The sequence below is a fragment of the Centrocercus urophasianus genome, unplaced genomic scaffold, assembly GCF_019232065.1.
Source record: "Centrocercus urophasianus isolate 14NV4802_14NV808 unplaced genomic scaffold, USGS_Curo_1.0 seq_18, whole genome shotgun sequence".
NCBI lineage: Eukaryota > Metazoa > Chordata > Aves > Galliformes > Phasianidae > Centrocercus > Centrocercus urophasianus.
The window spans coordinates 9,600,786-9,625,698 of NW_024884733.1; the positions used below are offsets into that span (position 1 = coordinate 9,600,786).

General features: G+C 34.3%; 1 protein-coding gene across 3 annotated transcripts in view; it reads left to right on the top strand.

The window, feature by feature from the left end:
- The window catches only part of VAV3 (vav guanine nucleotide exchange factor 3), a 156,495-nt gene extending 131,819 nt beyond the window's left edge, over window positions 1-24,676 (top strand). For 2 of the 3 annotated variants that reach the window (XM_042819144.1, XM_042819145.1), the window contains exons 21-27: window positions 2,044-2,109; window positions 6,073-6,107; window positions 7,663-7,779; window positions 8,404-8,491; window positions 10,269-10,416; window positions 20,432-20,583; window positions 22,382-24,676. In XM_042819144.1, the coding sequence (XP_042675078.1) occupies window positions 2,044-2,109; window positions 6,073-6,107; window positions 7,663-7,779; window positions 8,404-8,491; window positions 10,269-10,416; window positions 20,432-20,583; window positions 22,382-22,423 (648 nt within the window). In that variant the 3' untranslated portion in view covers window positions 22,424-24,676. The remainder of the gene's footprint in view (window positions 1-2,043; window positions 2,110-6,072; window positions 6,108-7,662; window positions 7,780-8,403; window positions 8,492-10,268; window positions 10,417-20,431; window positions 20,584-22,381) is intronic. The other variant, XM_042819146.1, reaches the window with a different exon arrangement.
- The last annotated feature ends 237 nt before the right edge of the window (window positions 24,677-24,913 follow it).

Below are 24,913 nucleotides of genomic sequence, written 5' to 3' on the forward strand. Positions count from 1 at the left end.
TGCAAGGACTAATAAACTTTTAGCTGTCCGGGATTCTTTGTTCAGTGTGAGTCCACTGAAGTTAATGGGCATTGCTCAACTAAATAGAAGGGAGCAATCTGGAAATTGACAGCAAAAGTGTCAAGTGGCTTCTGAAAACCTGTCTCATTAAAACAGGTTCAAGAGTAGTGAACCAGCCCTAGTATTGATGGGAATGTAAGTTAAGGAAATAGTTTGAAGAGTTTCAGTGAAGAGCTTCTCATAAATACATGGAAATGCATGTGCGCATGTTCATATATAACTTAAACATTATTCAGTATATGCATAGTGTAAACTGGTTCTGTCTAGTCAGTGGCCTAAGGTTTTTTTACTAACATTAAGCCTTGACATGGAGTGTGCAAGGGAAATGAAATGCTTACCAATCAAACAGTAAGCAATTAGCAGACAGGAAATGTTAAATAGCAAGAAATGATTTGTGCAGCAAAGCATGATGGCATGATAATTTTGCTGTTAATCATGATAAGTTGATGGATAGATCTTAAATTTTAAAACCATTGAGTGACAAGTTAGTTTCTTGTATGAGCAACACCAAGCCTGACGTGTTTAGCTAGGATTTCTAAAGGTGAACAAATTAACCTAGTATCCAAAGCGCATTATCAAATTATTTATACCAGCTCATTATCTACAGAATATTTTAATGTGAGCACTTCCCTTGAGTAAACTGAAATAAATCAAAGCCTGTTATGTTTAAAGATTTTGTTTTATTTAACTAGCAAAGCTGCCTGAATTTACCTTATGTTAAAGCTTTTTTTCTTTTTCAGAAGGCAGAGCCTTTCTGGGGGTTGTTTCAATGCTTATTTTACGTTTGTTCTTTTGCAAGCTTGGTACTGATCACAGCACTAGAATAGGTTCCTTAGTGATGGCAGTGATATTTCTCTATGACAAGAGAGTCCATCCAAGTGACTATTACTACTTTCATTTTTGGTTTTGAGATGTTGTCCATAGAATGTATACTACACCTGTAGACTTTCCTTATCCAACAAAACAACATGTCTGTGTGTCACAGCATCTTCTGATGAGTAATGACATCTAAGCAAATTGTAGATAGTTGTATGTGCAGATGCTCCTGTGCAAGCAACAGGGGAGTATTAATGCTGTCTCACGTTAGTATGTCCGTTGATTATGTAGTATTTTGCCATTTTTAATTTCAATAAACGTTTAGTGTCCTTCAGAAATCCTGTAAGTATCTAGGCTGTATTTTTGACCTGAAGGACATAGCACATAGAAATATCATGAACATTATGAAACACTAAAGAACATTTGAAATTACATACTTTTTTGCACTGTCAGACTGTACACGTTCATCTCCATCCCTGAGCTCTTCAGATTTTTATCTTTGGCTGATTTCTAGTTGATATACATTGAATGTGTTTCAACATGTATTTCATCTTCTTTTAATTAATATGTTTCTCACGAATAATGGTGGTATGTGTGGGGGCATGTACAAGAGTTTTTAATTGGTTCTTCAAGTGCTCTTTCTCATTAATATAATTTTTTTTATTGCTTGTTTTTCCGTTAACTATGGTAAATAGAGATCATTAAGATGGGAGACTTTTGGAGCTCTGTTAATAAATTCAGGTAGTAATTAAGAAGGATTCACACCTTGGCATAAATACAGTATAAGGATATTAATTCAGGCAGACAGTAGGAAAATGCTCCACTTCTAACTTTTTATGTTGTAGATGTAAAATAAACAAATAAATAAATTGAGATTATAATGCTAGCTAAGTACTTGTTCTTTCTTTCATTGCCAAATGCTGTTAGTATATTACAACTCAGGCTCTGAGTTCACTTTCTTGTGTTTTATTCCGCAAAACTTCCAGGCATATAATCTATAATATTAGTTAATTACATAATTAAAAAAAATACTATTGAATAACATTTTATTAGATGAACATTTTTATTTTAAGGACTTGCTTTGATAAAGTCTTATCTTCCTAAACCACTGTGAATGTATTGTTTACTGTTAATCCTCAGGTCTCAAAAATGGATTTTTTTTTCTAGGGCAGAAATCTAACGACGGGAGAACTGGGCTTCTTCCCAAGTGATGCAGTAAAGCCTAGCCCATGTGTACGTATCATTTAATTATACTTGTTGTTTTACAGGAAAATTGCCTAGTTTGTGCCAGCACTTTATTAATCTTAGCTTGTCTAAGTTCCATTATTTCTAGATCCTTTGTGTTTTGTGGTGTTCAATATTGTTTATAGTATAGCATTCTAATATTTTCAGTTACTGGATTTGAGTTGTACGTGTCAAGAAAACATGTTTGAGAGGCAGGTTTAGCTTGTGGGAACGTTAATAAATTGAATTGTCTTAAAGTGTTTCCAGGACATGGGGTAAACGTATTTTACATGAAAGTGCAGTTTCATCCTTCCCCCACAGCAAGGTGAGAATGCTATGATTCTAATCTATTCCCCAGTCACTTTGGGTTAGAAAGAGAGATTACACCATTAGTAGTGAGTTTAAAAATGGGTGATACTAAAACAAAATATTGAATTTAGGCTACTTGATTAATTTCATCTATGTATGTTCCTAGTTGCTTTTATTTCATTCAAGGATGTTCCACAATGTGTGCTCAAGTCTTCCTATATGGATGCAATGACTGCTTTAAAATGCTTCATGCTTGGTCCTTCATTCATTGGTCCTATATAATGCTGCACATCAGATCACTATTTGTTCTTTAACTGAGATAATTCATGCACAGCAATAACAGTGATGAATCATATTCCTTTCCTTGAGACAGCTTAAACTTTTTAACTGGATTCACAAGTTTGACTTATTATTGAAATTCCTTTCATTACAGCAGACAAGATGCCACTTAAATGATTTATAAGTAGCTGGCATAATCTGTTACTGGCTGCATTTTCTTATGCCTTTAAGGCTTTTATTGTCCCTTCGTTTTTAAAGCGAATATATGTCATTCTAAAGAATAAATACATTGAGATATCTTGAGTCTTCTTTAGTACCATATGTTTTAAGAATTTTGTTCAAAGGGGGATGCACGTGAGTTTTTGTAGGCACAAGATATGCTAAATTGGGTAATAGAACAGGTCTGTAATTACGTTGAAAATTTTATATGAGCTTAAATATGAGCTTAACTTCCTTCTCCCACTCCTTGCTCACTGCAAAATATGCGGATTTCTTGCACCATACAAAAATAAGTACCAGTGATACTGGACGTGCTATAGATTGGCTTTGCATTCCTCAGGGCATCCAGTCATACTGTACTATCACTGACAGCAACCTCCAGCATTTTAGGGACCATCCCCCCTAGCATTTTAGGAACGACCACTATGCTCTAAAATAGAGGAAGTGGCTTATTCAGACTTATGAAAAATGCTGTTGGGAGTGTTGTGAAAATTGCTTTCTAGTGATAGAACTTCCTGCTAAATTCAAAAATATACTACTAAGAAGAGTGTTGAAAATAATACAATTTTACAGAGTGAATAAATATTATTCATGAAATGTAACCAACCAATGTCATGATCAGACCAAAAAGATAAATTGATACTTCACCACTGTTAACCTGGAAGGATAAAATATCAGCATCTTATTATGACAAATGATGCAGATAAAGATATTGAAACATCAATCAGATTTTTAACATGCTATAACATTTACTATTATTATTAAGTCTAGCAGTCTTTACAACCAACTGATATAAAAATGCCCTGAAACAGTTTGAAATATATATATCAAAGACTTTGGAAATGAATATTGAATGAAAAACTGCTGAGCTTCAGAATATATATTTTCCAGACTTTTCACAGATGTACCTATAAACAATTTCTTCCTGTTTGCAATAAGCAGTATATGTCAGCACCACAAGAGCAATGCTTAGTCCTTCCTAGTTCTCCCCCAGTTTCCTCATTTCTGTTGAGGCAGTGGTTGTATAGCACCATGTGAGCAGGGAGCTTTGGGAATAGCATTTGATTTTACTCTGTTCGTGACAATGAAATTGTGTGTTTGAAATTAATGAAAAGGACTACCCATCTATAGTTTGCCTACTCTAAAGTGCGGACTTCAAACTGGCTTTGAATTTTAAATATCCTTTCCAACTTAGTAGGGCTAGTTGAGAAATCAAAATATTTGTGTTTTTAACTGTTCTTTTTTCTTCTGTTGCTGAAATTACTTAATTAACCTTATGGCAGGTAATGCAAATCTTTCAAAGTGCAATTTTTCTGTAGATGAAAAATATATTATTATCAAAATATCTTGCAGCACATCAAGACTCTGTAAATACCCAGTTGGCCTTTGGATGTTTCATTTGGTTGCTTCACAAATATATGTCTCACAGGAGTTCTTTGTCAGCGTGTTCATATTCTTTTACTTTTTTCCCCCAAGTCTCATATTTAAAGACAGAAATGCATGATTAACACTATTGGTAGGCTTAGTGATAGTGCCGCTGCTACTGACACTGGTAGTACCTAGCTGTGTTATGCCCTTACGCTTCAAAGGGGTTTGCGTGCCACCAGCACTATGCTACTACTATTTGTGAACCCTTTCTCTACGTTGTTAGGGATTAATGCATGTGTTTTTTTTTTTGTTTTTTTTTTTTCCAAAAATTAGACTATCTTAATTACTGTTTTAATACCTGGGCAGATTTACTGCTGTGCAAGCTGAGCATGTGACCACATTTTTTTTTTTTTTTTAATCACAAAACTTTGAGTTCCACAATAGTGCCTGCATTGTTTTTTAAAGAAAATGTAGATTTAGGGCCAATTGTCTAATTCACAATTGTAACATAAATATCTTAGATTGAGAGACATTCAAATGGATGGTTTAGTGTGAATGAATGTTATGTTAAAAGCAATATGCAGAGCTTTGTGAACTAAGAAAATTTTTGTTCATCTGAAGGAATTATGTGCTTTGGTTCAAGGTCAGGTTGAGAGACCTGATTGAAGACCTGGCAGATATCATCTGCTTATATCTACTTGTTAGTTAACATACAAGCTTGTATGTATAATGTATAATTTCAATTATCTTACATTGGTAGACCTGTATAGTATCTTTCTGAGATGATCTGTGTTTGGAAGTCTCTGATGAATACAGACCATGTATATTAAAAATTGTAAGAATGACACTAATTTTGTAGTATTATATTCTAGAAAACAAAATAATCCGTGATTCTCTAGAAGAAAAAAAAATCATTCACTGATCTAAGATTGTGTGGCATCAGGTTATAAATCTGCAGAGTGTATGCTAAGCTTCTACTAAAATTTTTTCAGCACCTTGCGAGTTATTTTAAAGGAGTAGTAATACTGGTGTATCAGACAACAGTGAGAGGTGGTCAAGAAGGAATGCTGATTATCACAGATGTTTCTATACTGTGCTTATTTTTTGCATATATTAACATTATCTATGCATATGCTTATATAAACATATAACAGTCACTTTGCAAACTGGTGGTAGTTTGCTTGATTTTTAACATTTAATTCCATACTTAATAAAATCCACTGCAGGAGTAAAACAAAGTACAAATATATGAATGAAACTATGCGATATATAATCCATGGATTAATTTTATCTCTCCCTGGAGATTATGCACTATATTCCATGTAGACAGTTTTTCGAAGGCCACGTAATCCTGGAAACACAGAGTGAATTTTGTGTGTGTTAATATACATTTGCGCATTTTAAAGATACTTTTCAACAATATGTTCCATGAGATTATTTTTGTATGAAACTTAATGTAGGCACTAACAGAATAAAAGTGACAATTCTGATTTTTTTAAAAAAGTGTGCATATACATGTGTACATTATATAGATGAATGTATGCATGTAATATATGAGCAATTAAATTATGTCACAGCAGCATTTAAGTTAAAATATTATGTTACTTTCAGAACAGCATGTAATATTTGCTTCTTATTTTAAGTTTCTTCAAATGAAAACAGTCTTTCAGACTAGACTGTCTATTTCTTTTTCCTTGTTTCTTGTGGATATTGAATACTAGTTCAATACTGTCTCATTTGTGTGTTGACTAGAAAAGAAATCCTGATGTGCATTCTCTTATATTTCCTTTGTCCTAGGTTCCTAAACCAGTTGACTACTCATCGCAACTGTGGTGAGTCCCTCTTTAGTCTCACAAGAGTCTCTTTCTAAGGAGTAGTCATAAAAAGATTTCTGCTTAATGCTTATTACAGTTTAATTTGTGTTGGTTTAACTTTTCTAGGCTTCTTAAAAGGCATTGTGTAATGGTTTGGGGAAACAACACCATAGATTGTCTGAAAGCATTTATGATGTAACAATGTGCTTTATGGTTTAGATGTTCTGTTTATAAGTCTGTAGCTGCACAGCCTTAGTCCCAGGGGTCTGAAATGGAACAATATGAGACACGTGTAATATGAAGCATGCAAGTAGATTTTATGTGTTAAGTGACCAATGAGAAGGATTAATTTTAAACACATTTTGTCTCATGAATAAATCTGCTTTTCCTTTAAAAAAACAAAGAAAACTCCAAATAAACAAAACTATCAGCCCAGTAAAAGGACAGTGTATCAAAACTACACCCAGTGCTGGTCTGGAGTGTGTGGAGTGTAGTGAGTGATCTCTTTTCACTAGAATTCACCAGACCCTGGAAAACATGTGCTAATTCTAAAAGAGCAAATTGATCATCACGTGTGCTTTCAGTAGTTTAATACTTTGTCATTTGCAGATGAGTTCTGATTTTCTCTAGCTTGTCTGAAATGGAATCAGAATTGGAACAAAACAAACGTGGATTCTTCAAAACAATCTGAATAGAATGTTTAGTATTATAAATGGGTATTTTTACTGCAATTCCAACTTTTGCTGTATTTATAATTGTATTTAGAGAAAGCGCATCACTGGGATAAGTCTTTAGTCTCTAAAGTTTTGCGATGCTTAACTGAAAAATGACCTCAGGCTGAAACTCGCTGTAAAGTCTTGTACTCTGTGATACATTTCAAACACCTTATAGTAATGCATTTTGCAGAGCAATGGTCTTTCATGTTGACTAAATTTTGACTGATATCTAAAATGGTAAAATAAGCACTATCTAACTGTAAGCTAGGTTACTTTCCACCTCCTCAGTTAACAGTTCTGTCTCTGGTTTTGTACATAAATATTTGCAGACAGCCTCTCATGAAGTGCCATTTGGAGTAGGAGCACAAACCTGCTCATGCGAACACACAGCAGTATCATTGACTTATCTATTTTAGCTTTCAAGTGCCAGCAATAGATCTTTCAAATTTGACCATATAAGGCTGAGTATTTTTTGTGTGTGTGTGTGTATGTGTAAGTTTGGTCTATCCATCACTTTTTAGCTATAAGAGCTTATTAGTAATTATGTAAGCAAATAAGTGTTCTGAAATTTTGTATAGGTCGTCTTTGACCTGGTGTTACTAGACTTTTGTCTCTGAGGTGCTGAAGGCAGTAGTCATTCAGCTAATGCTAAGGCTCAGTTTCTCCAACAGATACTGTATTTGACAATTTCTAATTAAGAACTTCCCTAACCTGATTGCAGATTTTCTTCATGCTTTATTGAAAGATTTAGAAGTAGTATTCAATTCTAATTGATGTATTTTTAGATTATCATCTCAGGAAGAGTGTTGAGATACCTTTGGAGAGCTCATAGGCAATTTTTGTCCTCTGTGTTACAGGTTTGCAGGAGCAATGGAAAGATTGCAAGCAGAGAGTGAACTTATTAACAGAATAAATAGCACTTACCTGGTGCGACACAGGACTAAAGAGTCAGGAGAATATGCAATTAGCATTAAGTAAGTGGGATATGTTGTTTCGTTTTAACTTATGACTAGATAGCTCACTATATGAGACCAGTGAGGGAAAAAAAAATATTTATGCAATCACACAGGGCATGTGGGATTTATAGTAGGAAGTAGCAGTAGTTTTTTGATGCTGATGTAAACAAGTCCAAAAAAAAAAAAGGGCATTCTTATGTATTGGGTAAGACTAAGCAAATATTTACAATTTAATATAATCTTTTAAAGTGAGTAAGATACACTTCCCTTGACTTCAGTGGAAATTTGTTGAAAGTCTTAGCATCTCAGATGTTTCAGTAGAACCTGTTTGTAAGTTTCATCGTTTTGAGGGTCTTCTTTGCTATCACATTGATTATCAAAATGAATAGAGAAGCAAACAATGTGTGGGAATTCCTGGTTAGAGTGGCTAGTTACAACTTCTTTTCAGAACACAGATTAACTCTTCAGCTGTAGTTGAATAAATATATTTTTTTAATTAGATGTCAACTTTGTGTTGACATAGATGTGCGTTTTGTCTTAAGAATTTATTTGGATAATGTTATTGGGGCATGCCTTCAGGTAACTATTGATTGCCCCTGATTAAAAACACATTTATATTCATAAGTTATTCATTGCCCACAGGTACAATAACGAAGTGAAACACATCAAGATTTTAACAAGAGATGGCTACTTCCACATTGCAGAAAATAGAAAATTTAAAAATTTAATGGTAAATATTGATTAGGCTTTTAACAATGTGTGATTTCTGTGTAACTGTTGCTGTTCAAGCGTGTGCTACTTTGGTATGTGGAAATGCAGAAGGATGAGAGATTTGAATTATGTCCATATCTACAAATAAAGTATTTCTTGATTCTTAAGGGTTATGCTTAAATCATGGTGACATGCTTAAAATTACATATTTATATTTAGGTACGGAATGCATCCCTTACAGTGGTGTAGATAGAGGAGGAATTTGAGTCCCACTTTGAATGCTGCTTGCTTACAAATGACTGTTTCTGTTGCCTTGGTAATTTGAATGATACGTGAAAGAAAATTTGTTTGCAGACAGTGTAGTTTGCCTGCTGTGCTAATGTCAGATAACAAAGCCCAAATAGTTCTTATTCTCCTGGCCTTCCTGCTTGCTTGTAGTGTCTGGCAGTCTCTGACAATGGACTATGAAAAGCACGTGTAGATTTTTCGTAGCTTTAGAATCTACCTTAGAAACAGTCTACAAAAGCTTACAGCATTCTAGAGTTTGCCTCAGAAGATAAGCCTTGGACAGTTATCAGAAATGTGTTGCATGCTTTAGATCTTGGGAGTCATTTTGTTGGTTGAAGTTAATAATGATCACGGAAGGTTTTATTTTTCTTATTTTTATTTATTTATTTATTTATTTTTAACTAGAAGGAAATAAGTGAACATGGTTCTATTTCCTTATTTTAACCTATGCTTGCTTGGTCAACTCTTCATTTTGGGAATCAGGATGTAACTATGTAGAATGGAATGACTGAGTAGGTACTGGAAAGAGGGAAGGATTTACAATAACTGCATTACTTTTTGATTGCATTTCTGAAAAGTGAAATCCCACAGTTGAAGCATCATGAATCAAATGAAATATGTTTGTTTATAATTGTCTAGTCACTTTTAATCTTATTCCAGGCTCTGTGTATGAACTGTATGATATCGTCACTATTAGAACAGATTCAAAGCTAAGAGACAGTAACAGGTTGAAGATATGAAAGGAAGAATATGAGCTGTCAGTATTTGGATACATACTGTCTTTTTTAGAATAGTAATTTAAGTAATTTATCTCCTTGGTTACATAAACTGTTTGAGCCAGTTTAATGAATAAGGTTAGAATTGTAGATTTTTTGGGGGGGTTGGGCTCAAGGAGTAAATGAACTGCTTTTTTTTTTTTTTTTAATAGTGTTCACTCTGAGGAGGAAAAACCAACAGATTTTAATAGAAAAGCCTTGAAATTTTCACATGGTCCGTTTATCTACTCAGTCACATTTCTGTTATTTTATATACAATACTTATATGCTTTGTTGAGATCTGTATGCATATCAGTTCATTACTCGATGAACATCACTTGTCATTGTAGAAGAAATTTGAGAAAACAAAGGCAGTTACCATTACATGCTTAATGAACAACTAACCTTGCCTTCTGCCTGACCAGAAAAGCAAATACATGCTCAGCTTTGCTCAACAAAGCGATGTGTTGATTCTGACTATAAAGCTGTTTAAAACAAAACAAACAAAAAAAAGGCATGTGCATCATTGTCATGAAAAAGTAGGTTTCACTTTATAAATGTGTTCTGTACTTCAGGGTAAGGGTTAAACTACGCTGTTAAGTTGCAATATAAAAGCAATCAATATTTATTAGGCTATTTGATTTCTTAATGTATGTGCTCTGTGGGATCATAGCAGTGACTTTATTTTATTAAACTATCTTGGACTGTAAACCAGAATCATGAAAAGGATATGATTTCAATTTCCAATGACAGTGTTTTCCCTTCTGCAAGGAACTTGTAGATTACTATAAGCACCACTCTCTCAAAGAAGGCTTTCGAAGTCTGGATACTACACTTCAATTTCCATACAAAGAATCTGAAAACACAGTGGGACAGAGGGGTAACAGAGCAGGTGGCAACTGTGAGTATTACAAATTTATGTACTCTTTTCTGTCAAGTATATAAAAAGGGCTTTAGCTAGGAGGTTTTTTGTTTTTTTTTTTTTTTTACGCTAAGCAGATTTGGGTCTGTCAGGAGTTTTATCAATATGTCTAGCAAGTTTGTCTTTCTGATAAACTGTAAAATCTCCTTGTTATTCAGTATTCTATTAGGAATGCTGATGGAAAGTTGAATTGCATCCTGCTTAATTTTTTTGGATATTTGCATGCATGTAGAGAAAGTGCTAATAAGCATCTGTGACAATTTCTAATCCTTGCAAAGGGATTTAAGTAAATCAGCCTTATAGTATAGCTGTGTGAACTAGGATCTCACTCATACCACATGAATTTCTCAGATAAACCTAATGCTACTGCATTTTCTGTATCATAATTTTTTTATGTTTTGCTTTTAACCTTAGGTGTTTATTCAATGCCTGTCTGTGTCTAAAATGATTTACTGTTTACAATGTAAATAGCAGATTAAAAGTTTTGAAGCTTAGAATTAGTCTGCGGATATTTAAAATTAAAATGGTATCCTTTTTTTCTTTCTTTTTTTTTCCTATTGCAACATAAGTGGAAACCAGCATGATTTCTAAAATTCTAATGATAAAAATTACCACATGGCCCATCTCTGGACAATATATAACATTCCTGTCAAAGAGCAAATCTTAGATTTGCAGTTCTGCAAACAATGGCTGATAATAACAGCAAAATAAAAATTAATGGATTTTAACAGTACGAAGACTCCCATGAAGGACCATAGGGTCTAGTCTTGGTGATGATGAAGCTGGCGGACCTATTTTCATCTGCTGTGTCTGTGAGCTTCTGTTTCTTTGCTTCTCTCTCTGTTCCATAATATTTCAATAACTTCAGAGACTTGCTTCCTCTCCTAATTAGAATGAGGATAATAGAGAATAAATTATTTTAAGAAAGTAGTGTATCTCTGTGCATTTCATTTACTCTTTGTCTGAATTCCTCTTTATTCTTTTGTTTCTGTTTTCTTTCACTGCGTCTCAGGAGTTTGGTCTGGTATGCTGTGTCTCAATGCATATCTGTTCTGGGTGAATTTGTTCAATTTTTTCTTCTTCTTTAAGGTTATGATCTCCCTTTGCTTTTCTATTGTCATATCTTGTGCTTTTCTTCATCCTTTGCCTCTTGATAGCACTGAGGCTTTAATTGTTTAGACAGCATGCCTTGCTTAGTTTTCTTTGCTTTTGTTTTGGTTATTATTGGTTGTAAGCAGAAACACGTTATTCTCTTCTCTTAGACCAGTTGAGATACAGCTGTACTGTCCACCAGCTTATTACTCTGCAACAGCATTAGTTCAATCACTTCACACTTTGCAGGATGCAAGAAGCATAAATGGGGGATATTCTCGTTTTAGTTGAAGGGGTGAAAAAGTGCATCTGATGTTACGTAGAATACTGGTGGGAACTGACAGGTTTTATTTTAAGCCAAACTGATCAAAAAAGTCTCAATTCTCAGACTTGTGTGAAACTTAGTAGATATCCACAGTTCTGTTCCTACCTAGGTTGACTCTGGGCGACACTTCAATTAATAGATATGCCAATTTTCTTTTAAAGTGTCAGTATGCTCCTCTGAGGGTTTTTTTTTTTTTTTTTTTTTAAAGAAAAATTTCCTTAATTAGAAGCCTGTTTGTGAGTCACACTGCCCAGTTTTACATCAGTCCTGTTAATTTTTACCAAGTTGATGTTAGAGTAACCATATTGCTAGGAACAGAGAACCTCGTGGGTTTTCTATTGAAGTTTGTACATTTTTGGCTGAACTTCTGTTTAAGGAAGGAAACAAGTAAGTGAAGGGACAGCAGTTGCACTTTTGGTTTTAGTTCATTTCAGCCCTCAGTGTGAGCCTCCATGTAGATGGTTTCTTTGGCCTTTGACCTCTGTAATCTGAATGCAAAAAACCTCACTGTAATTTGTTGAAAGGGAGCCAACCAAGTCTGCTGCATTGAGGAAGGGCACTTGACCATTTTTTCATCTCTGTGATTAGTTGATGTCATATTCACTACATTTTATCAAGCATGAGGTTGAAGCTCGTGGCTGCAATAGACTTTGGTGATTTGTAGCTGAATTCGAGTGGATTTTGGGTTTCACCTTGGTATTTTTTACTATGCTATTCACATGACTGTGGATCTGGATTTTTTTAATGAGGATATCTTTTGAAAAGGCATCAGCTTACTATTTGATCAAAGCAGTTGGTTTTTAGCATATAGAATCAACAGAATAAGTGGGAAAGTGTTTCTGAAACACATCTAATAAAATACTGAAGACTTGGGGAAGGTTGTCATTTCTTGCTAACAGTCTTTGAGCTGTTTTGAAGTTAATTTGCAATAACGTTGTTTCACAGAACAATGCAAGAAGGATTGTTATTTTTTTTGTAATAGTCATGTTTTCATTTACCTATTGAAGGAAAGAAAATCATGTGGCATTTCAGTTGATTTTTAATTTTTGATACGAATCCTAACAAATCACTTTGTAATATCTTATATTGTCAAGGAATGTACTACTTCTTTCAGTAACTACGATTTTGTTAGAACAAGATCTTCATTCTGTGAAGACAGTTAATTTTTCTTCCCACTTTAATTAGGAATTCTTATGGTCTTAAATAAGTCACCCACTCTTTTTTGATACTTAACGCACACTTTTAATATGATTGGATTAACTGTTAGATGTTTACTTCTTCCAGTGTAGAAGTTAATTGAGATGACTTTGATGACTTTTGGAGAAATGGTACATTTGTTCTTAATTTTTCAGCTCCAGGGTTTTCTGAATGTACAATGTGTTTTTTTTTTTTTTTTTTTTTTTTTTTAAACATAGATTATAATGTACCTAAAACATGAGTCCAAACATTCTTTGACTTTTGACTTTTTTCAATTTTAGATTAGGAGTAGATACATTATAAGGTCATGCTACTATTGATAAAGTAAAATAAAGCGAGTGTCATCTCAGCTGTTCATGAACAAAAGAATCTAGCCTTTCTTTTAATAGACAACACCAAAGGCTATCTGTAGAAATCTGGTAGGATTCCCTTGCCCATGCTGGTTTAACACAAAATCAAGCTTCCTGTTAAATCAGACGAAGAATTCTCATGGTATTAAGATATATGAGCAGGACAGGAAAGGACCAACTACCCCTTTCGTAGCGCCTGAAGTATATTTACTCCCTCATGCTACTCTTGCTCATTTGTTCGGTGTAAAGGCGGTTAATTATCCCTGAGAATGGTGACACTAATTCATTAAATTTGCCTTTTTTGTTTGGGTGACATTTGCACACAGAACTATCACTTGGGGTTGCTGGCTCCTGTACTCAGGTAAATTCATGCATTCTCAGATAATTCATTCAGTTTTAGAAGCCAGAAAGGATCATCAACGTGAAGGAACAGAGGGCAGTTTTTAGTGTGCAAGAGTCTATTACTTTTGTATTACTGTTGGACTGACTCCTAGACTATAGATGTGAGAATACTGCATCACCTGTGTTAATTTTATTTATGCTGGCTGTTTCACTGTCATAAATGCATTTATTCTCATCCAGGTAAGATGCACAAAACCATATCATTACCTTTACTGTGGATTCTGTTTATTCCTTGCATAAAATAATTCTTGTTTTCATGGCTGCAAATAACCATTTTGAAGCCAGACAATTGTATTTCTTCTGTAGTCACCAGAATAAATTCAGAGAAACAGCTTAATGTGATGAGTATAAGCCTGCTACATTTTTAAGGAACTGTATTCTTTAATAACGATAGGTATTTGGGGTATGATTTAAAGGTTAGAATATTATTTATCTAAATGAGAATGGACTTCAGCTTTCTAAGTGCACAGTAGGGAGCAATTGTCTCAACTTAATTAGTTTTTGTATGTTATGTAAAGATGAAAATCTGTTCATTGCTTCTTCCAAAGAGTGACAAAATGTGAGAATGTGACAACAAAATGTAGTTCCGCTTAAAGCCATTTTAGTACATTTTATCTAATTCTGCATTTAAAAATGTGGCGACAGATTACCCTAAGTTAGTTGGCAGTAGAGCAAATGCATTGGAAGTCTTTCACCTGAGTTAAAGGAATCCCCTGTTACAGGGATTAGGATGATGTACAGGTTCTGCCTAGTTGAAATTTACACTTTTTTTTTGCTTGAGGATTTTCTCTTGAGTCAAGAGTGTAAAGATGAGAAGCACTGTTTGATCTTTAGACAGTGTAGTGTATCTGGGGAGTTCCTACTGATGTTAATGATTATCAGGGCAAAATGCATACTTTTCCCCATGCATGTTATGACATCCCATTTAAACTGGTGTTTAGACTGTATTCCTAATTGAGGGTGTGTGACTGTTGTCTTCCTAAGCTGAAGAGGAATTCTTATGTATGCATGAGTTCCTGCCTTTGTACTGTTATTAAGTAAGGCACGCAAAATTAAGACTAAAAAAAGAACTTTGCTGTATCTGAGAATATTTGCAAGAGTCTGCAGTTTTAATTTGCTTCTCTTATTCTTTGAAAAATGCAATTGTTAAAAATTAAATCATAGGTTAAGATTTTCTAGTTATTACAGTCAATTTCCTTCCAGACATCCTTAGTAGGGAACCTTAGTTTCCTTATTATCAATGACTTATATAGTTAAAAAACTATTATTTAAATTTTGTGCCAATGTTTCAATGTACTTTTGCTTTTCTCTTTTTCTCTTTCTTTCTCTAAGCCCCCTCTTTGTTCTGTGGGTTTTCTTTTGTAACTCCTCCAGACTTCAGCTTTGTTCCCCCTTCCTCCAGTCCTTTCTGGTCAGGTACTGCTTTACTGCTTTTATATTCTAAATTTGTTTCTGTTTGTTTCTGTTTGTTTCTGTGTGTCAATTGAGGGAAGGGACGAATCTCGTATTTCAGTTCTTCACTGAGTCCAAAAAGGAGTTTCTACATGTTATTCCTGAAGCGTAACAAGAATCGAACTCATAAACTTCTGAAAAAGCGAATATTTACAATAAGGGAGTTTGAATGCTGTTACAAAGCTCATTAGTTGCACCAGATTCAGTTGGTGATCAGTTGACTATTAATTTGCCATGTAGCTGTGATATCTATATATTTTAGCGTTCTTGTTCAAATACACAAATTAAAATTTTCAGTGTTTCTTTGTAGATAAACATTATATTCGTCCCATCCCTGCAGCAAACTGTACTGCAGAAACGTCTTAGGATACAGTAGTAGTTTTGTAGAAAATGTTTTTTTTTTTTTTTTAAGTTCTGCATTAATGTGGTCTATTAATTTTCCCCATTTTTTTTTTCCAAATGTTTTCTTTATTCTCATTTAAGCTTCTTTGTCTTTAATAAATGCAAACATTTAAAAATGAGATTGCATAAAGTGCTTGTAATAGTAGTAGTGTTAGTTTCACTTAGTGCACCAGTATAATTGTGACTTGTTTTGATATCTGAGACATAGTGTTCAGAAGTGTATCCAACTGTATGGCTGGATAATTTGTAAGGGATTTTGCTAGTGGATCTTTGAGGAACATAAAGAAGGAGTCCTGCTAATAACATGTTGGTTCATCTCCGTGCAAAGGAGGACTTGTACGTTGTGGAAATCAGGACTGAGGCTGGTTCTTTCCTGGGGAAAGGGATGTACCTAACATGAATGAACCGAAATGTAGTCACTTTCAGAATCTGTCTGGAAGACCTGAATAGGCAATATGTTTTAGTTTTGTCCAACAGTGGTAGTATAATTTCTTAGTGCTCTGGGATAGATTCTGAAGGTTTTCCATAGCTCCTAGAAGAGAACCCTGTAGGGGGGAGCTCAACAGTAGGATGGTTTGTTAGCACATTGTGCTGAGAGTGCCTCCAATGTGCAGAATGATTCATACCATGATCTTCAATCGCAGGGTTCTTTGGTGCTCTTAAAATGTTTTGGCCCTCATTAGTGTGAGTTGATTTCTTCCATTCTCATCTCCTTATATATGAGATGTTTGGACAACATATACTAACTCTTTTTCAGTAGTCACAGTACTGACAGAGAATCTAAACTTTAAGGCGCTATTTCAGTTAATGTTTGTTTATGTAGAAGCACACATCTGTTCTGATCTAGCTGTGCTCATGACATTCAGCTGGAATGTCTGAAGTTCCTGATTATTATTTTAATCAGTAAAGCCAAAGACAATAAGTTTTGGTACTCTGTAGTAGGAGAATATTGTCATATTCACCTTTAGAGTGAGGATAAGAGATGATCCATCTTTTTTTCAGTTACATAATACTTACTCTTAAAGCCATTTACTCTTAAAGGCATTTTACTGAAACTGGTGTATTTTTTTCCATGGTGTGGGGGAAGTCATGAAGTGGCCTGCTGTAACAGACTGTAGACCGTCAAGAGTTGGGGTTACTTTGAGTCTATCCCACCTTCCTTTATATTCCTACATATGCTTTCAACAAATGATAATTATACTATTTTTTTCCTATGAAAATCTGCTTTATTGGAAAATATAAGCTTAAAAAAAAAAGGTAATAATTCAGTCTTGCATATCACAGTATGTTTTCTCAAGTAATTTTTTATAAAAGTATAAAATAATACAGGAAGATTCTATGTAAAGCTTATCTACCTGTTAGAATTTTATTTCATATTGTGATAGGCTACAATAAATTGCATGTTCTTAGTGACAATGTCTTTTCAAAATACTCAGACAGATTGCTTACATTAAATAAATAAGTATTCAATATTTTTTTTAAAGACAGATCTTCAGAAGTAGTTTACTTCTGCTGATATATGGAAGTTGGAAAGACAAAAAAATAATTAAGCCAGCTATTGAGCACTACCAGAGGTGCTGCATATGCATGTGTGATAGAGATGAAGTGTGGTTAAACATTACAATGAAATGTACATTGCTTCGAGAAGTATGGCAACTAATGTGCAAAAGCAACCTCTAGGGGGGGTGGTTGCTGGATTGCTAAGTGGCCATATCACAAGAAGGAAGGAATAACTGCACACAGCTTTTGTGATAATACTTCGATCCTTGTGGAATTTAAGCATAGGCAGAAATGTGGGTTAGGCTAGTCTACTGTAATCACATGGAGCCTCTTCAGTTTCTATCTCTGTTACTTCAACACTGGACCGTGTTTCAACTGTTTCAACTGTTTTGAAATTCCTTTGCAGTTTGTCAATCTCATTATCAGGGAGAAATTTTTCCAATGTGCTCTACTGTGAACTGGAGCTGACTACAGTTCCCGGTCTTCTCTTCCAGTTTGCAGAGGGGAAGGCTAAGTTAAGCAAAACTGTATTTTTCTCATTCACAAATGTGCCTCATTCACAAATCCGCTTAGCTCGGATTTCGGACTGTATTTCATATTCATCCTCACAGTACTTCCCTCTTAATATACAAGGTATTTTTTTTTTAGTCCTGCTTCCTTGATAGCTTTTTTTTTCCCTTTCTTTAATTTCTCATTTATGTTTTCCTGTAGGACGCTTTCTTTCCATTAATCTCTGCTGCTAATTCCATTCTTTCTCCTTCGTTATTCTCCCTATAGCCATCATTTTTTCTCTGCTTCACACAGTTTTCTCCCTTTGCTCTGTACAGATGTCCTTTCCACACGCTGTCTTCCCTCAAGATTCATTTAGTTAAGAACAGCTTGGTTTTGAGACTTCAGGGCTGACAGTCTCTATACAAATTGTTTTGTGACTGTCACCAGAAAATGGGGTTAATATTCTTTCCAAAGCTAGCACCAGATAGTTTTCCTGTATTCCTTGATTCATCTGGCTTTTTTATATATCTCTCCATAAGCATATTTTATTTGAAAATAAAGGTGTTGAATTTGAAATTAGTCTGGAATCTACTACTTTACGCCATGAGTTTTTGGTGATCTATGCTTTATGATTTTTTTTTTTTGGTTCCATATACATTTTCTCACTGACTTCACAACTCGGAAAACAAAAGTCCTGCTCCTTTTTCCTCAGATCTGTACTTTCTTTTTCTGCCAGAATTTTCCCTCAGTATTTTTTCCCTTATTCTTCCGTATGTTTCTTTCCTTTCTAATTCTCTCCTTCCTTGTTTTCCCAAATTCGCTCATCTTTGCCTTGTATTGTCGTCTTTCTTCCCTGATTACCTCCTTTTAGAATCTATAGTGATATCATGCTCCCCAGAATCACTCCCAGCAATGCTTCTCCACATCTGCCCATGGTATTGCTGCACATTTATAAATGGCTACTGACTCTACAATCAATAACTGTTTTCTTTTTTCTCCCTACAAAATGATTTCTGCCCATGCTGTGGTTTTTTCCCTGAAAAATTGATTACTGAAATCCTGATAAGGTATAGGACATAGTATTGATGTCAGAGTCTAGACAAGTAGTGACTACAGATGACTTACTTATGGGGGGAAAAAGTAATACATGGCCTAGATTTTTACAACATATTCATATTGTAAACACAAGCAATCGCTTGAGATGCTAATTCTTTTTTTATTGCATCCTGTATATTCTGTATCAAGCATTTGATAAGCATTTTCCCAATATGCAGTCTGAAATGTTGGACTAAATTTTAATGATATGGTATAAAAGAAAGTATAATCTATACAAATATTGGTCTTCAAACAATTTGTTTTTTGTGATTTATTTAACTATAATTTAAATACAGCATTTATTATTCTTATTGAGGGGTCAGGAAAAATCCTAAATAGAAGCATGTATGAAAGTGTCAAGATTTTCTAGCTCATATGCAATGTTTTGTGTTTCTGATTTAAAATAAAGGTAGTTTGCTGTGAACATTTAGTATTACTTTGTCAAAAAGCATTGCAAAAACTAGAATCAAAGTGGTCTTTTTGAGGTGAAAAAAAGTGGTTTTATTTACAGTGTATGAAGTTATCCCTCACGACCATTTGATGAATTATTTTCAGAAGGAAGCTGGCTTGTGCTCATAAATAAATTCTACCTAAAAAGATTTACATTAAAAAACAATTGAAAAAGAAAATAGCCTGTATTTAGAACAAACAAATAAATAAAACTTTGGCCAAATATTCAAACTTGAAAATGCAGGAGGAGTACATTTTTCTTCTGAACTGAAGGGCTTAATCAAGAAATGAAGCCATGCCCTATTTGTCTTGCTGGAACAGGTTTATTTCTCAAGTAAAGACATTTAACTTTGTAGTGGAGTAAAGATTTGAGAGAGAGGAAGTTGTTTCTCAGATGAGACTTTTTCTACATTGGTTATTTTTAAAAAATTCTATTACTTTTTCTGTGGCTGAAAATATCATTTCTTGACATTGGCAAAAATCTTACAGACTGATGCAGGTTACATCTTTTGAATATTAATTTTACTGAAATCCAGGAAAAAATTAGCAGGTATTTTTTCCTTTGTTGAAAGATTTGTGGAACAGTTTTGTAGTGATTTTACAGACTAAAGTCCTGAAAACTGTTATTACATAAGCCAGTGCTTGTGTGAATTGTTAATGAATGCTCAGTACAGATTTGCTGTAGAAATGTTATTTTTTTTTTTGCCTATGCTGATGTTAGCTTCTGACTTCATGTACATTACTGTTTAACCTGGGAGTTGTTTCTTGAAAGAACAGTACCTTATTCTGTTTGTTTTGCTTCATTAGAGGTGTAAACATAAATCAACTGTGAATGTTAATAATTCTTTTGGAAAGAAACTAGTGACCTGTAAAATATATTGATGCATGTATCTGGCAGCAAGTTCTATTATGAAGCAAAAAAAATACAGTATTTTTCAAATGTATTTAGCAATTTGTGGAGTAAAGGTTAGGTTTTTCATAGTTCATCTAATTTGATATTTTTTTTCCAAAAATAAAACTACAATGGCTCACATAAGCTCTTCGACTTTTCACCACTCACCTACAATTAAATGTATGAAGTCTTATGTGCAGATGCTTTCACATTTGTGTGAAGCTGATGCCAGTGTATGTTGTCATGAAATCATCTTACATTTTACAGTAATGCTATCTGTCAGATAATTTGACAGAAATATCTGTCAATTAATAAACTCTAATATCTACTTCTATTTCATTTCAGTGCTAAGTCCAAAGGTGATAGGCATTGCCATTGCAAGGTATGACTTCTGTGCAAGAGACATGAGAGAACTATCCTTATTGAAAGGCGATGTCGTAAAAATTTATACGAAAATGAGTGCAAATGGCTGGTGGAGAGGTGAAGTAAACGGAAGGGTATGTTTTTTTTTCTTTCTCTCCTTTTGAATGACATTTTGAAAAGCAAAAACAAAACCCAGCAACAATAGGGAAAAAAAAAGAAAACGAAGAAAACGAATTTTCCTACATTATGAACCTTTTGTATATGTAAGCTCACAAGAGGCAACATATTTTCGGAACTCTTTCCGGTTAGCTTTTCTCAGCAATTAATTCTTTATTTTTATTTTTATTTTTATTTTATTTTTATTTTTTATTTTTTCAAATGCCTGCTAGGCTGCATGCTTAGGCAAGATTATACGTCTGGAAAATAACCAGGATTAATAGCAGAGCTGTAGTTAAACTTCCTTGAACTGTGTTGCATGGATTTGGGGGTGAGATCAGAACCTCTGGATCCGGTTGAATTCCTAGTGCTGGAAATCTGTTTGCAGATTGGCACAGAATGATTTCCACCTCACTGCCAGAGTACAATGCTGTGCAATGAGCCATGTTTTTCTTAGGAGACTTATGCTTTTGATCTCTAAAAAAATCTGGTCGAGATTAAGTGCGATGTGCATTTATTCTACTTCATTATTTAGCAGTGATTTTTACAAAGGCACTTCATGCTGTTCTCTGTGACTTGGATGGCTTTGAATTCATGGAATATTAGATCTGATCTAAGGCTATTCTGTTTCAGTCTTGTTATATGACTCCTTGATGCAGGTTAGTTTGGAATACTTTTTGCTTCTGTTTCCATGTTTCAAGGGCTGAGATGAGAGGTCAAAGGGCCTTTTTTTTTCTCTCCTGTTTTATGAGTGAATTGGAGGAAAGTGGCTTGAGTGGAAACTGGAAGTGGAAGTTGGAAGTCTGCTTGAAGTAGATGAGGGAGGATATACTCAGATTTAATGCCTTATCCATTTTGGAGAACTTTTTATGGCAGAAAAGAAGAAATATGGAGTCAGAAGAAATAGTGATCATCGTGTGTCCTTTACATATTAAAGTAAATTTAACATCTCATTCCAGTGTAGCTACACACTTCCTGAAGAATCCCTCTTGCAAACTAGCATTCTTTCTGCTAGTTTTCACTGCCTGGAATTGAGATCATAAGATCACTACTGTTTATGCAATCACATCTTCCAGTCATGTTTAAGATTTGGTTTTGAGCTCTTTCATCAATGTTAAATTGACTTAAATTGACTAAATGGTATAAATGAAAAACTAAATGATAAGACAATAAATGATATTTCTTGCCTGTATATCTAACACAGTTGTTATTTGACACATAATTAATTTCAGAATGTAGATAATAGTATAAGTTATGAGGTATGAAGTGCTGGTCTAAGAATTCTAGTTCTGTCTCATTTAAAAGTCCTCTTGCCAAAAATGAGATTTAACTGCAATGGAATCAGTCTCTTTTAACTTTGAAAGAGGATTCTTTGGACATGGCTGACGCCTATGAAATATTTAACTGCCCACTCAAAAGACAGCAGCATCTTGTAGTAAAAACTACTAAAAGTAACAGCTTTTTTTTTTTTTTTTTTTTTTTTTTTCCTAAATGCGTAGAGCTCCAATTTAGGTAAAAGTTCCTTTTATTTTTCTAATGTTTATTTAAAGATTGAGTGTTTAGTCTCTAAATCATTGTATCTGTAAGTTACTCTATTTATTTGCTTTTTTTTAAAAAAAAAAAAAAAAAAAAAGTTACTATGTCAACCAGGGCAGGTCAGACTAATTTCTGTGTAATAGTATTTTTAGTTACTAAAGAGAGACTTATCCTTGTTTTTACCTGGTTTGGCCTTTTAAAAAATGTTTTTTTTTTTCCTGTTTTCTTTTTCATTTTCAGGTGGGCTGGTTTCCATCTACTTACGTTGAAGAGGATGAGTGAATTAAAAACTTTTCTCTGCTGACCAGCAATTTCAGGGATTGTAGAATTTAGTAACTTCAAGCATTAATGGTCTTGTTAAATACTTAGGCAGCAGCATTTTGTCTGTCTGAACCTTCTAGTCTTATTGTTGGGATTTACAAAGAACTTTGTGTGAACAGATTATTACCTTGCCCAGAGCTGTGCAAGAAACAACCTGCAACTTTGCTGTCACTGGGGATCAGTACAAAGTCCAGTGCTCACCTTCCCAGAAGATTTCAGGAAAACAAATTCCTTTATTCTGTTTTTCACCCTGTACTACACCATGATTTGTAGCTCTGGCTGAATGTTTAATAAGTCTGTTTTCTTCTAGCTAACATCTGTGATGATATGAGGAGATGAAGGCTTATTATTCCTTATCATTGTATGCAGAAAAAACAGTCATTCAGGTGGGCATGAAGTGGAGTCGATAGATTTTTCAAAATATCAAACTGTCTTACTTATCACCTTCTAAACAGTCGTATGCTAAAAAAAAAATCATTCTGAAGTAAATATGAATGTTGTAAACGGGAGTAGCATATATGTATGTGTAATTAGCTAACTGAATCCTTGAAGGTTTTGCCTAAATCTTCTAACAATTTGTTTGAAGAAGTCATTTCTAAAAAGTTTGGTGACGTGATGTTGCTTGAAAAATTATCTGCAAAGTGGAATTCTGGGTTTGTTCTTTGTCTTCTCAGCTTTATTAATTTAGCAACTGATAATTTAAGTGAAACTTGAGGGTAATTATGGGAAGAGTCATTTTAAAATTGTAAGAATTAGCATTAAATAAATATTGTAATTCTATTGTATAGCAGGATATACTGATGCAGGATGATTTCATTTCTTGAGAACAAAATTGTATATCTTAATCTCTTGGATGATTCATATGAACCTTTTGATGCTTCCCACTATAAGCTGTTTTTTCTGGTTAGACAGGATCTCTCTTCCTACTAAAATCACCTTTTGTGCTCTTAGAAGTTTAATGCAAAAGGAACTTCTAGAGTTCAGCGTGCCTGTTTCCCTCTAGTTACCTGGGATGTCAATAGCAGGGCAGTGAGTGATCTTGTTGCAGTGTTATGAATATCCTTAAGTAACAGTGGAATCCAGATTAGTTAGCTTGAAAGATCAGTCCTCAAAGTGGCATCTGCCCCTTGGGTGAAGCTGTTTTTTAAGGTATTTATGGAGTGTCAGAAGTGCTTTAAGTTAAAAGAAATGTGGGTGATGCCTTCAGATTTACTGCTTGTAATATTTAGATAATTTCTAACTCATCTTGAAAACTTCAGAGAAAGTAAAGCTCTTTCTTTGCTTCTTCCTGGCCTCCTGGCCATCATGAAGAACCAATCACAGCACAGAAGATTGCAGTAATCCCCCTTCTCTCTGCAACCATCATATCCATCTGTTACACCTAGCATGTGCTGTTATGTGACCAGTTAAAAGCGAGGATCTCCTAATTAGAAGTGCTCTACTTGTTAGGTTCAGTTTTGCAGATGAAACTCTGCTGATGCTCTTAACTTTTCAAGGATTTACCTCAAAATTACGTAAACTGTGATTATGTTGAGTACATTGCTTGATGGAACAATTCAGAGTGTTTGTAAATATGTACATTATGCATAAAACATTTTGTAAATGACCTGTACAGCTGTGTAGACTGAGATATATTGTATTTGATCATGTTTTGTCACGCAGTTTTACTGTCAGTTGTGAGTCTGATCCTATGTTCCCTAAGTAGATGAAGTTGATGCACAGTTTGCCCTCTCAAGGGCTAGAGAAATGGGTTATAGGCCTGTGAAGTGTTTAGTGCTTTGCTGTCATACAGTTCTGAGAAGAAGCAGTTTAGTTCAGTGAGTTAAGGAATGCATCAACCATTCTGGACAGCTTGGATTTAGAATCATTTTGAGTCCTCCCTCCATCCTAAAATTGCTGTAAAGCCTTTAACTGACTTCTGAATCCAGTAATCAGCCTTGGAGAAGAATGAAAGCCATAGATAAACTTACTTTTGTGGCATAAATCTATGTTCTATTGTCTATGTCTAATGCCCTGTATTAATTGAGTTAATGCTGCATCTTAAACTATATTTTCAGTACCAAAGACTTCTAGATATTCTGCAGTATTTCTTTCATGTACTTCCTTTGCTTGTATGGAGGTTTTGTTGTCATGCAATGCTGGTGTTACCATACTTTAATTTGTAACATTTTGTAAATATGTTAAGTATAATAAACTGGTCAATTTGTTCTTTTGTGTATGTGTCAAAATACATAGCTGAGTAGTGTGAAGTTTGCGTTCCTTTTGCCTCACAGTCTTCTCATTGTGAGCAGAAATTGATAATGCTGTTTTGGTTTCCCAGATCTGTATAATCTTTGTTTAGTTGTGGGACTGAACTGTCAATGTAAATGGGTTGTTATTGGTTTCTTTTCATAGCTGGAATAATTTGTATACTGCCACATCAAGACAAATGGTGTGTTTTGTTTGTGTTTA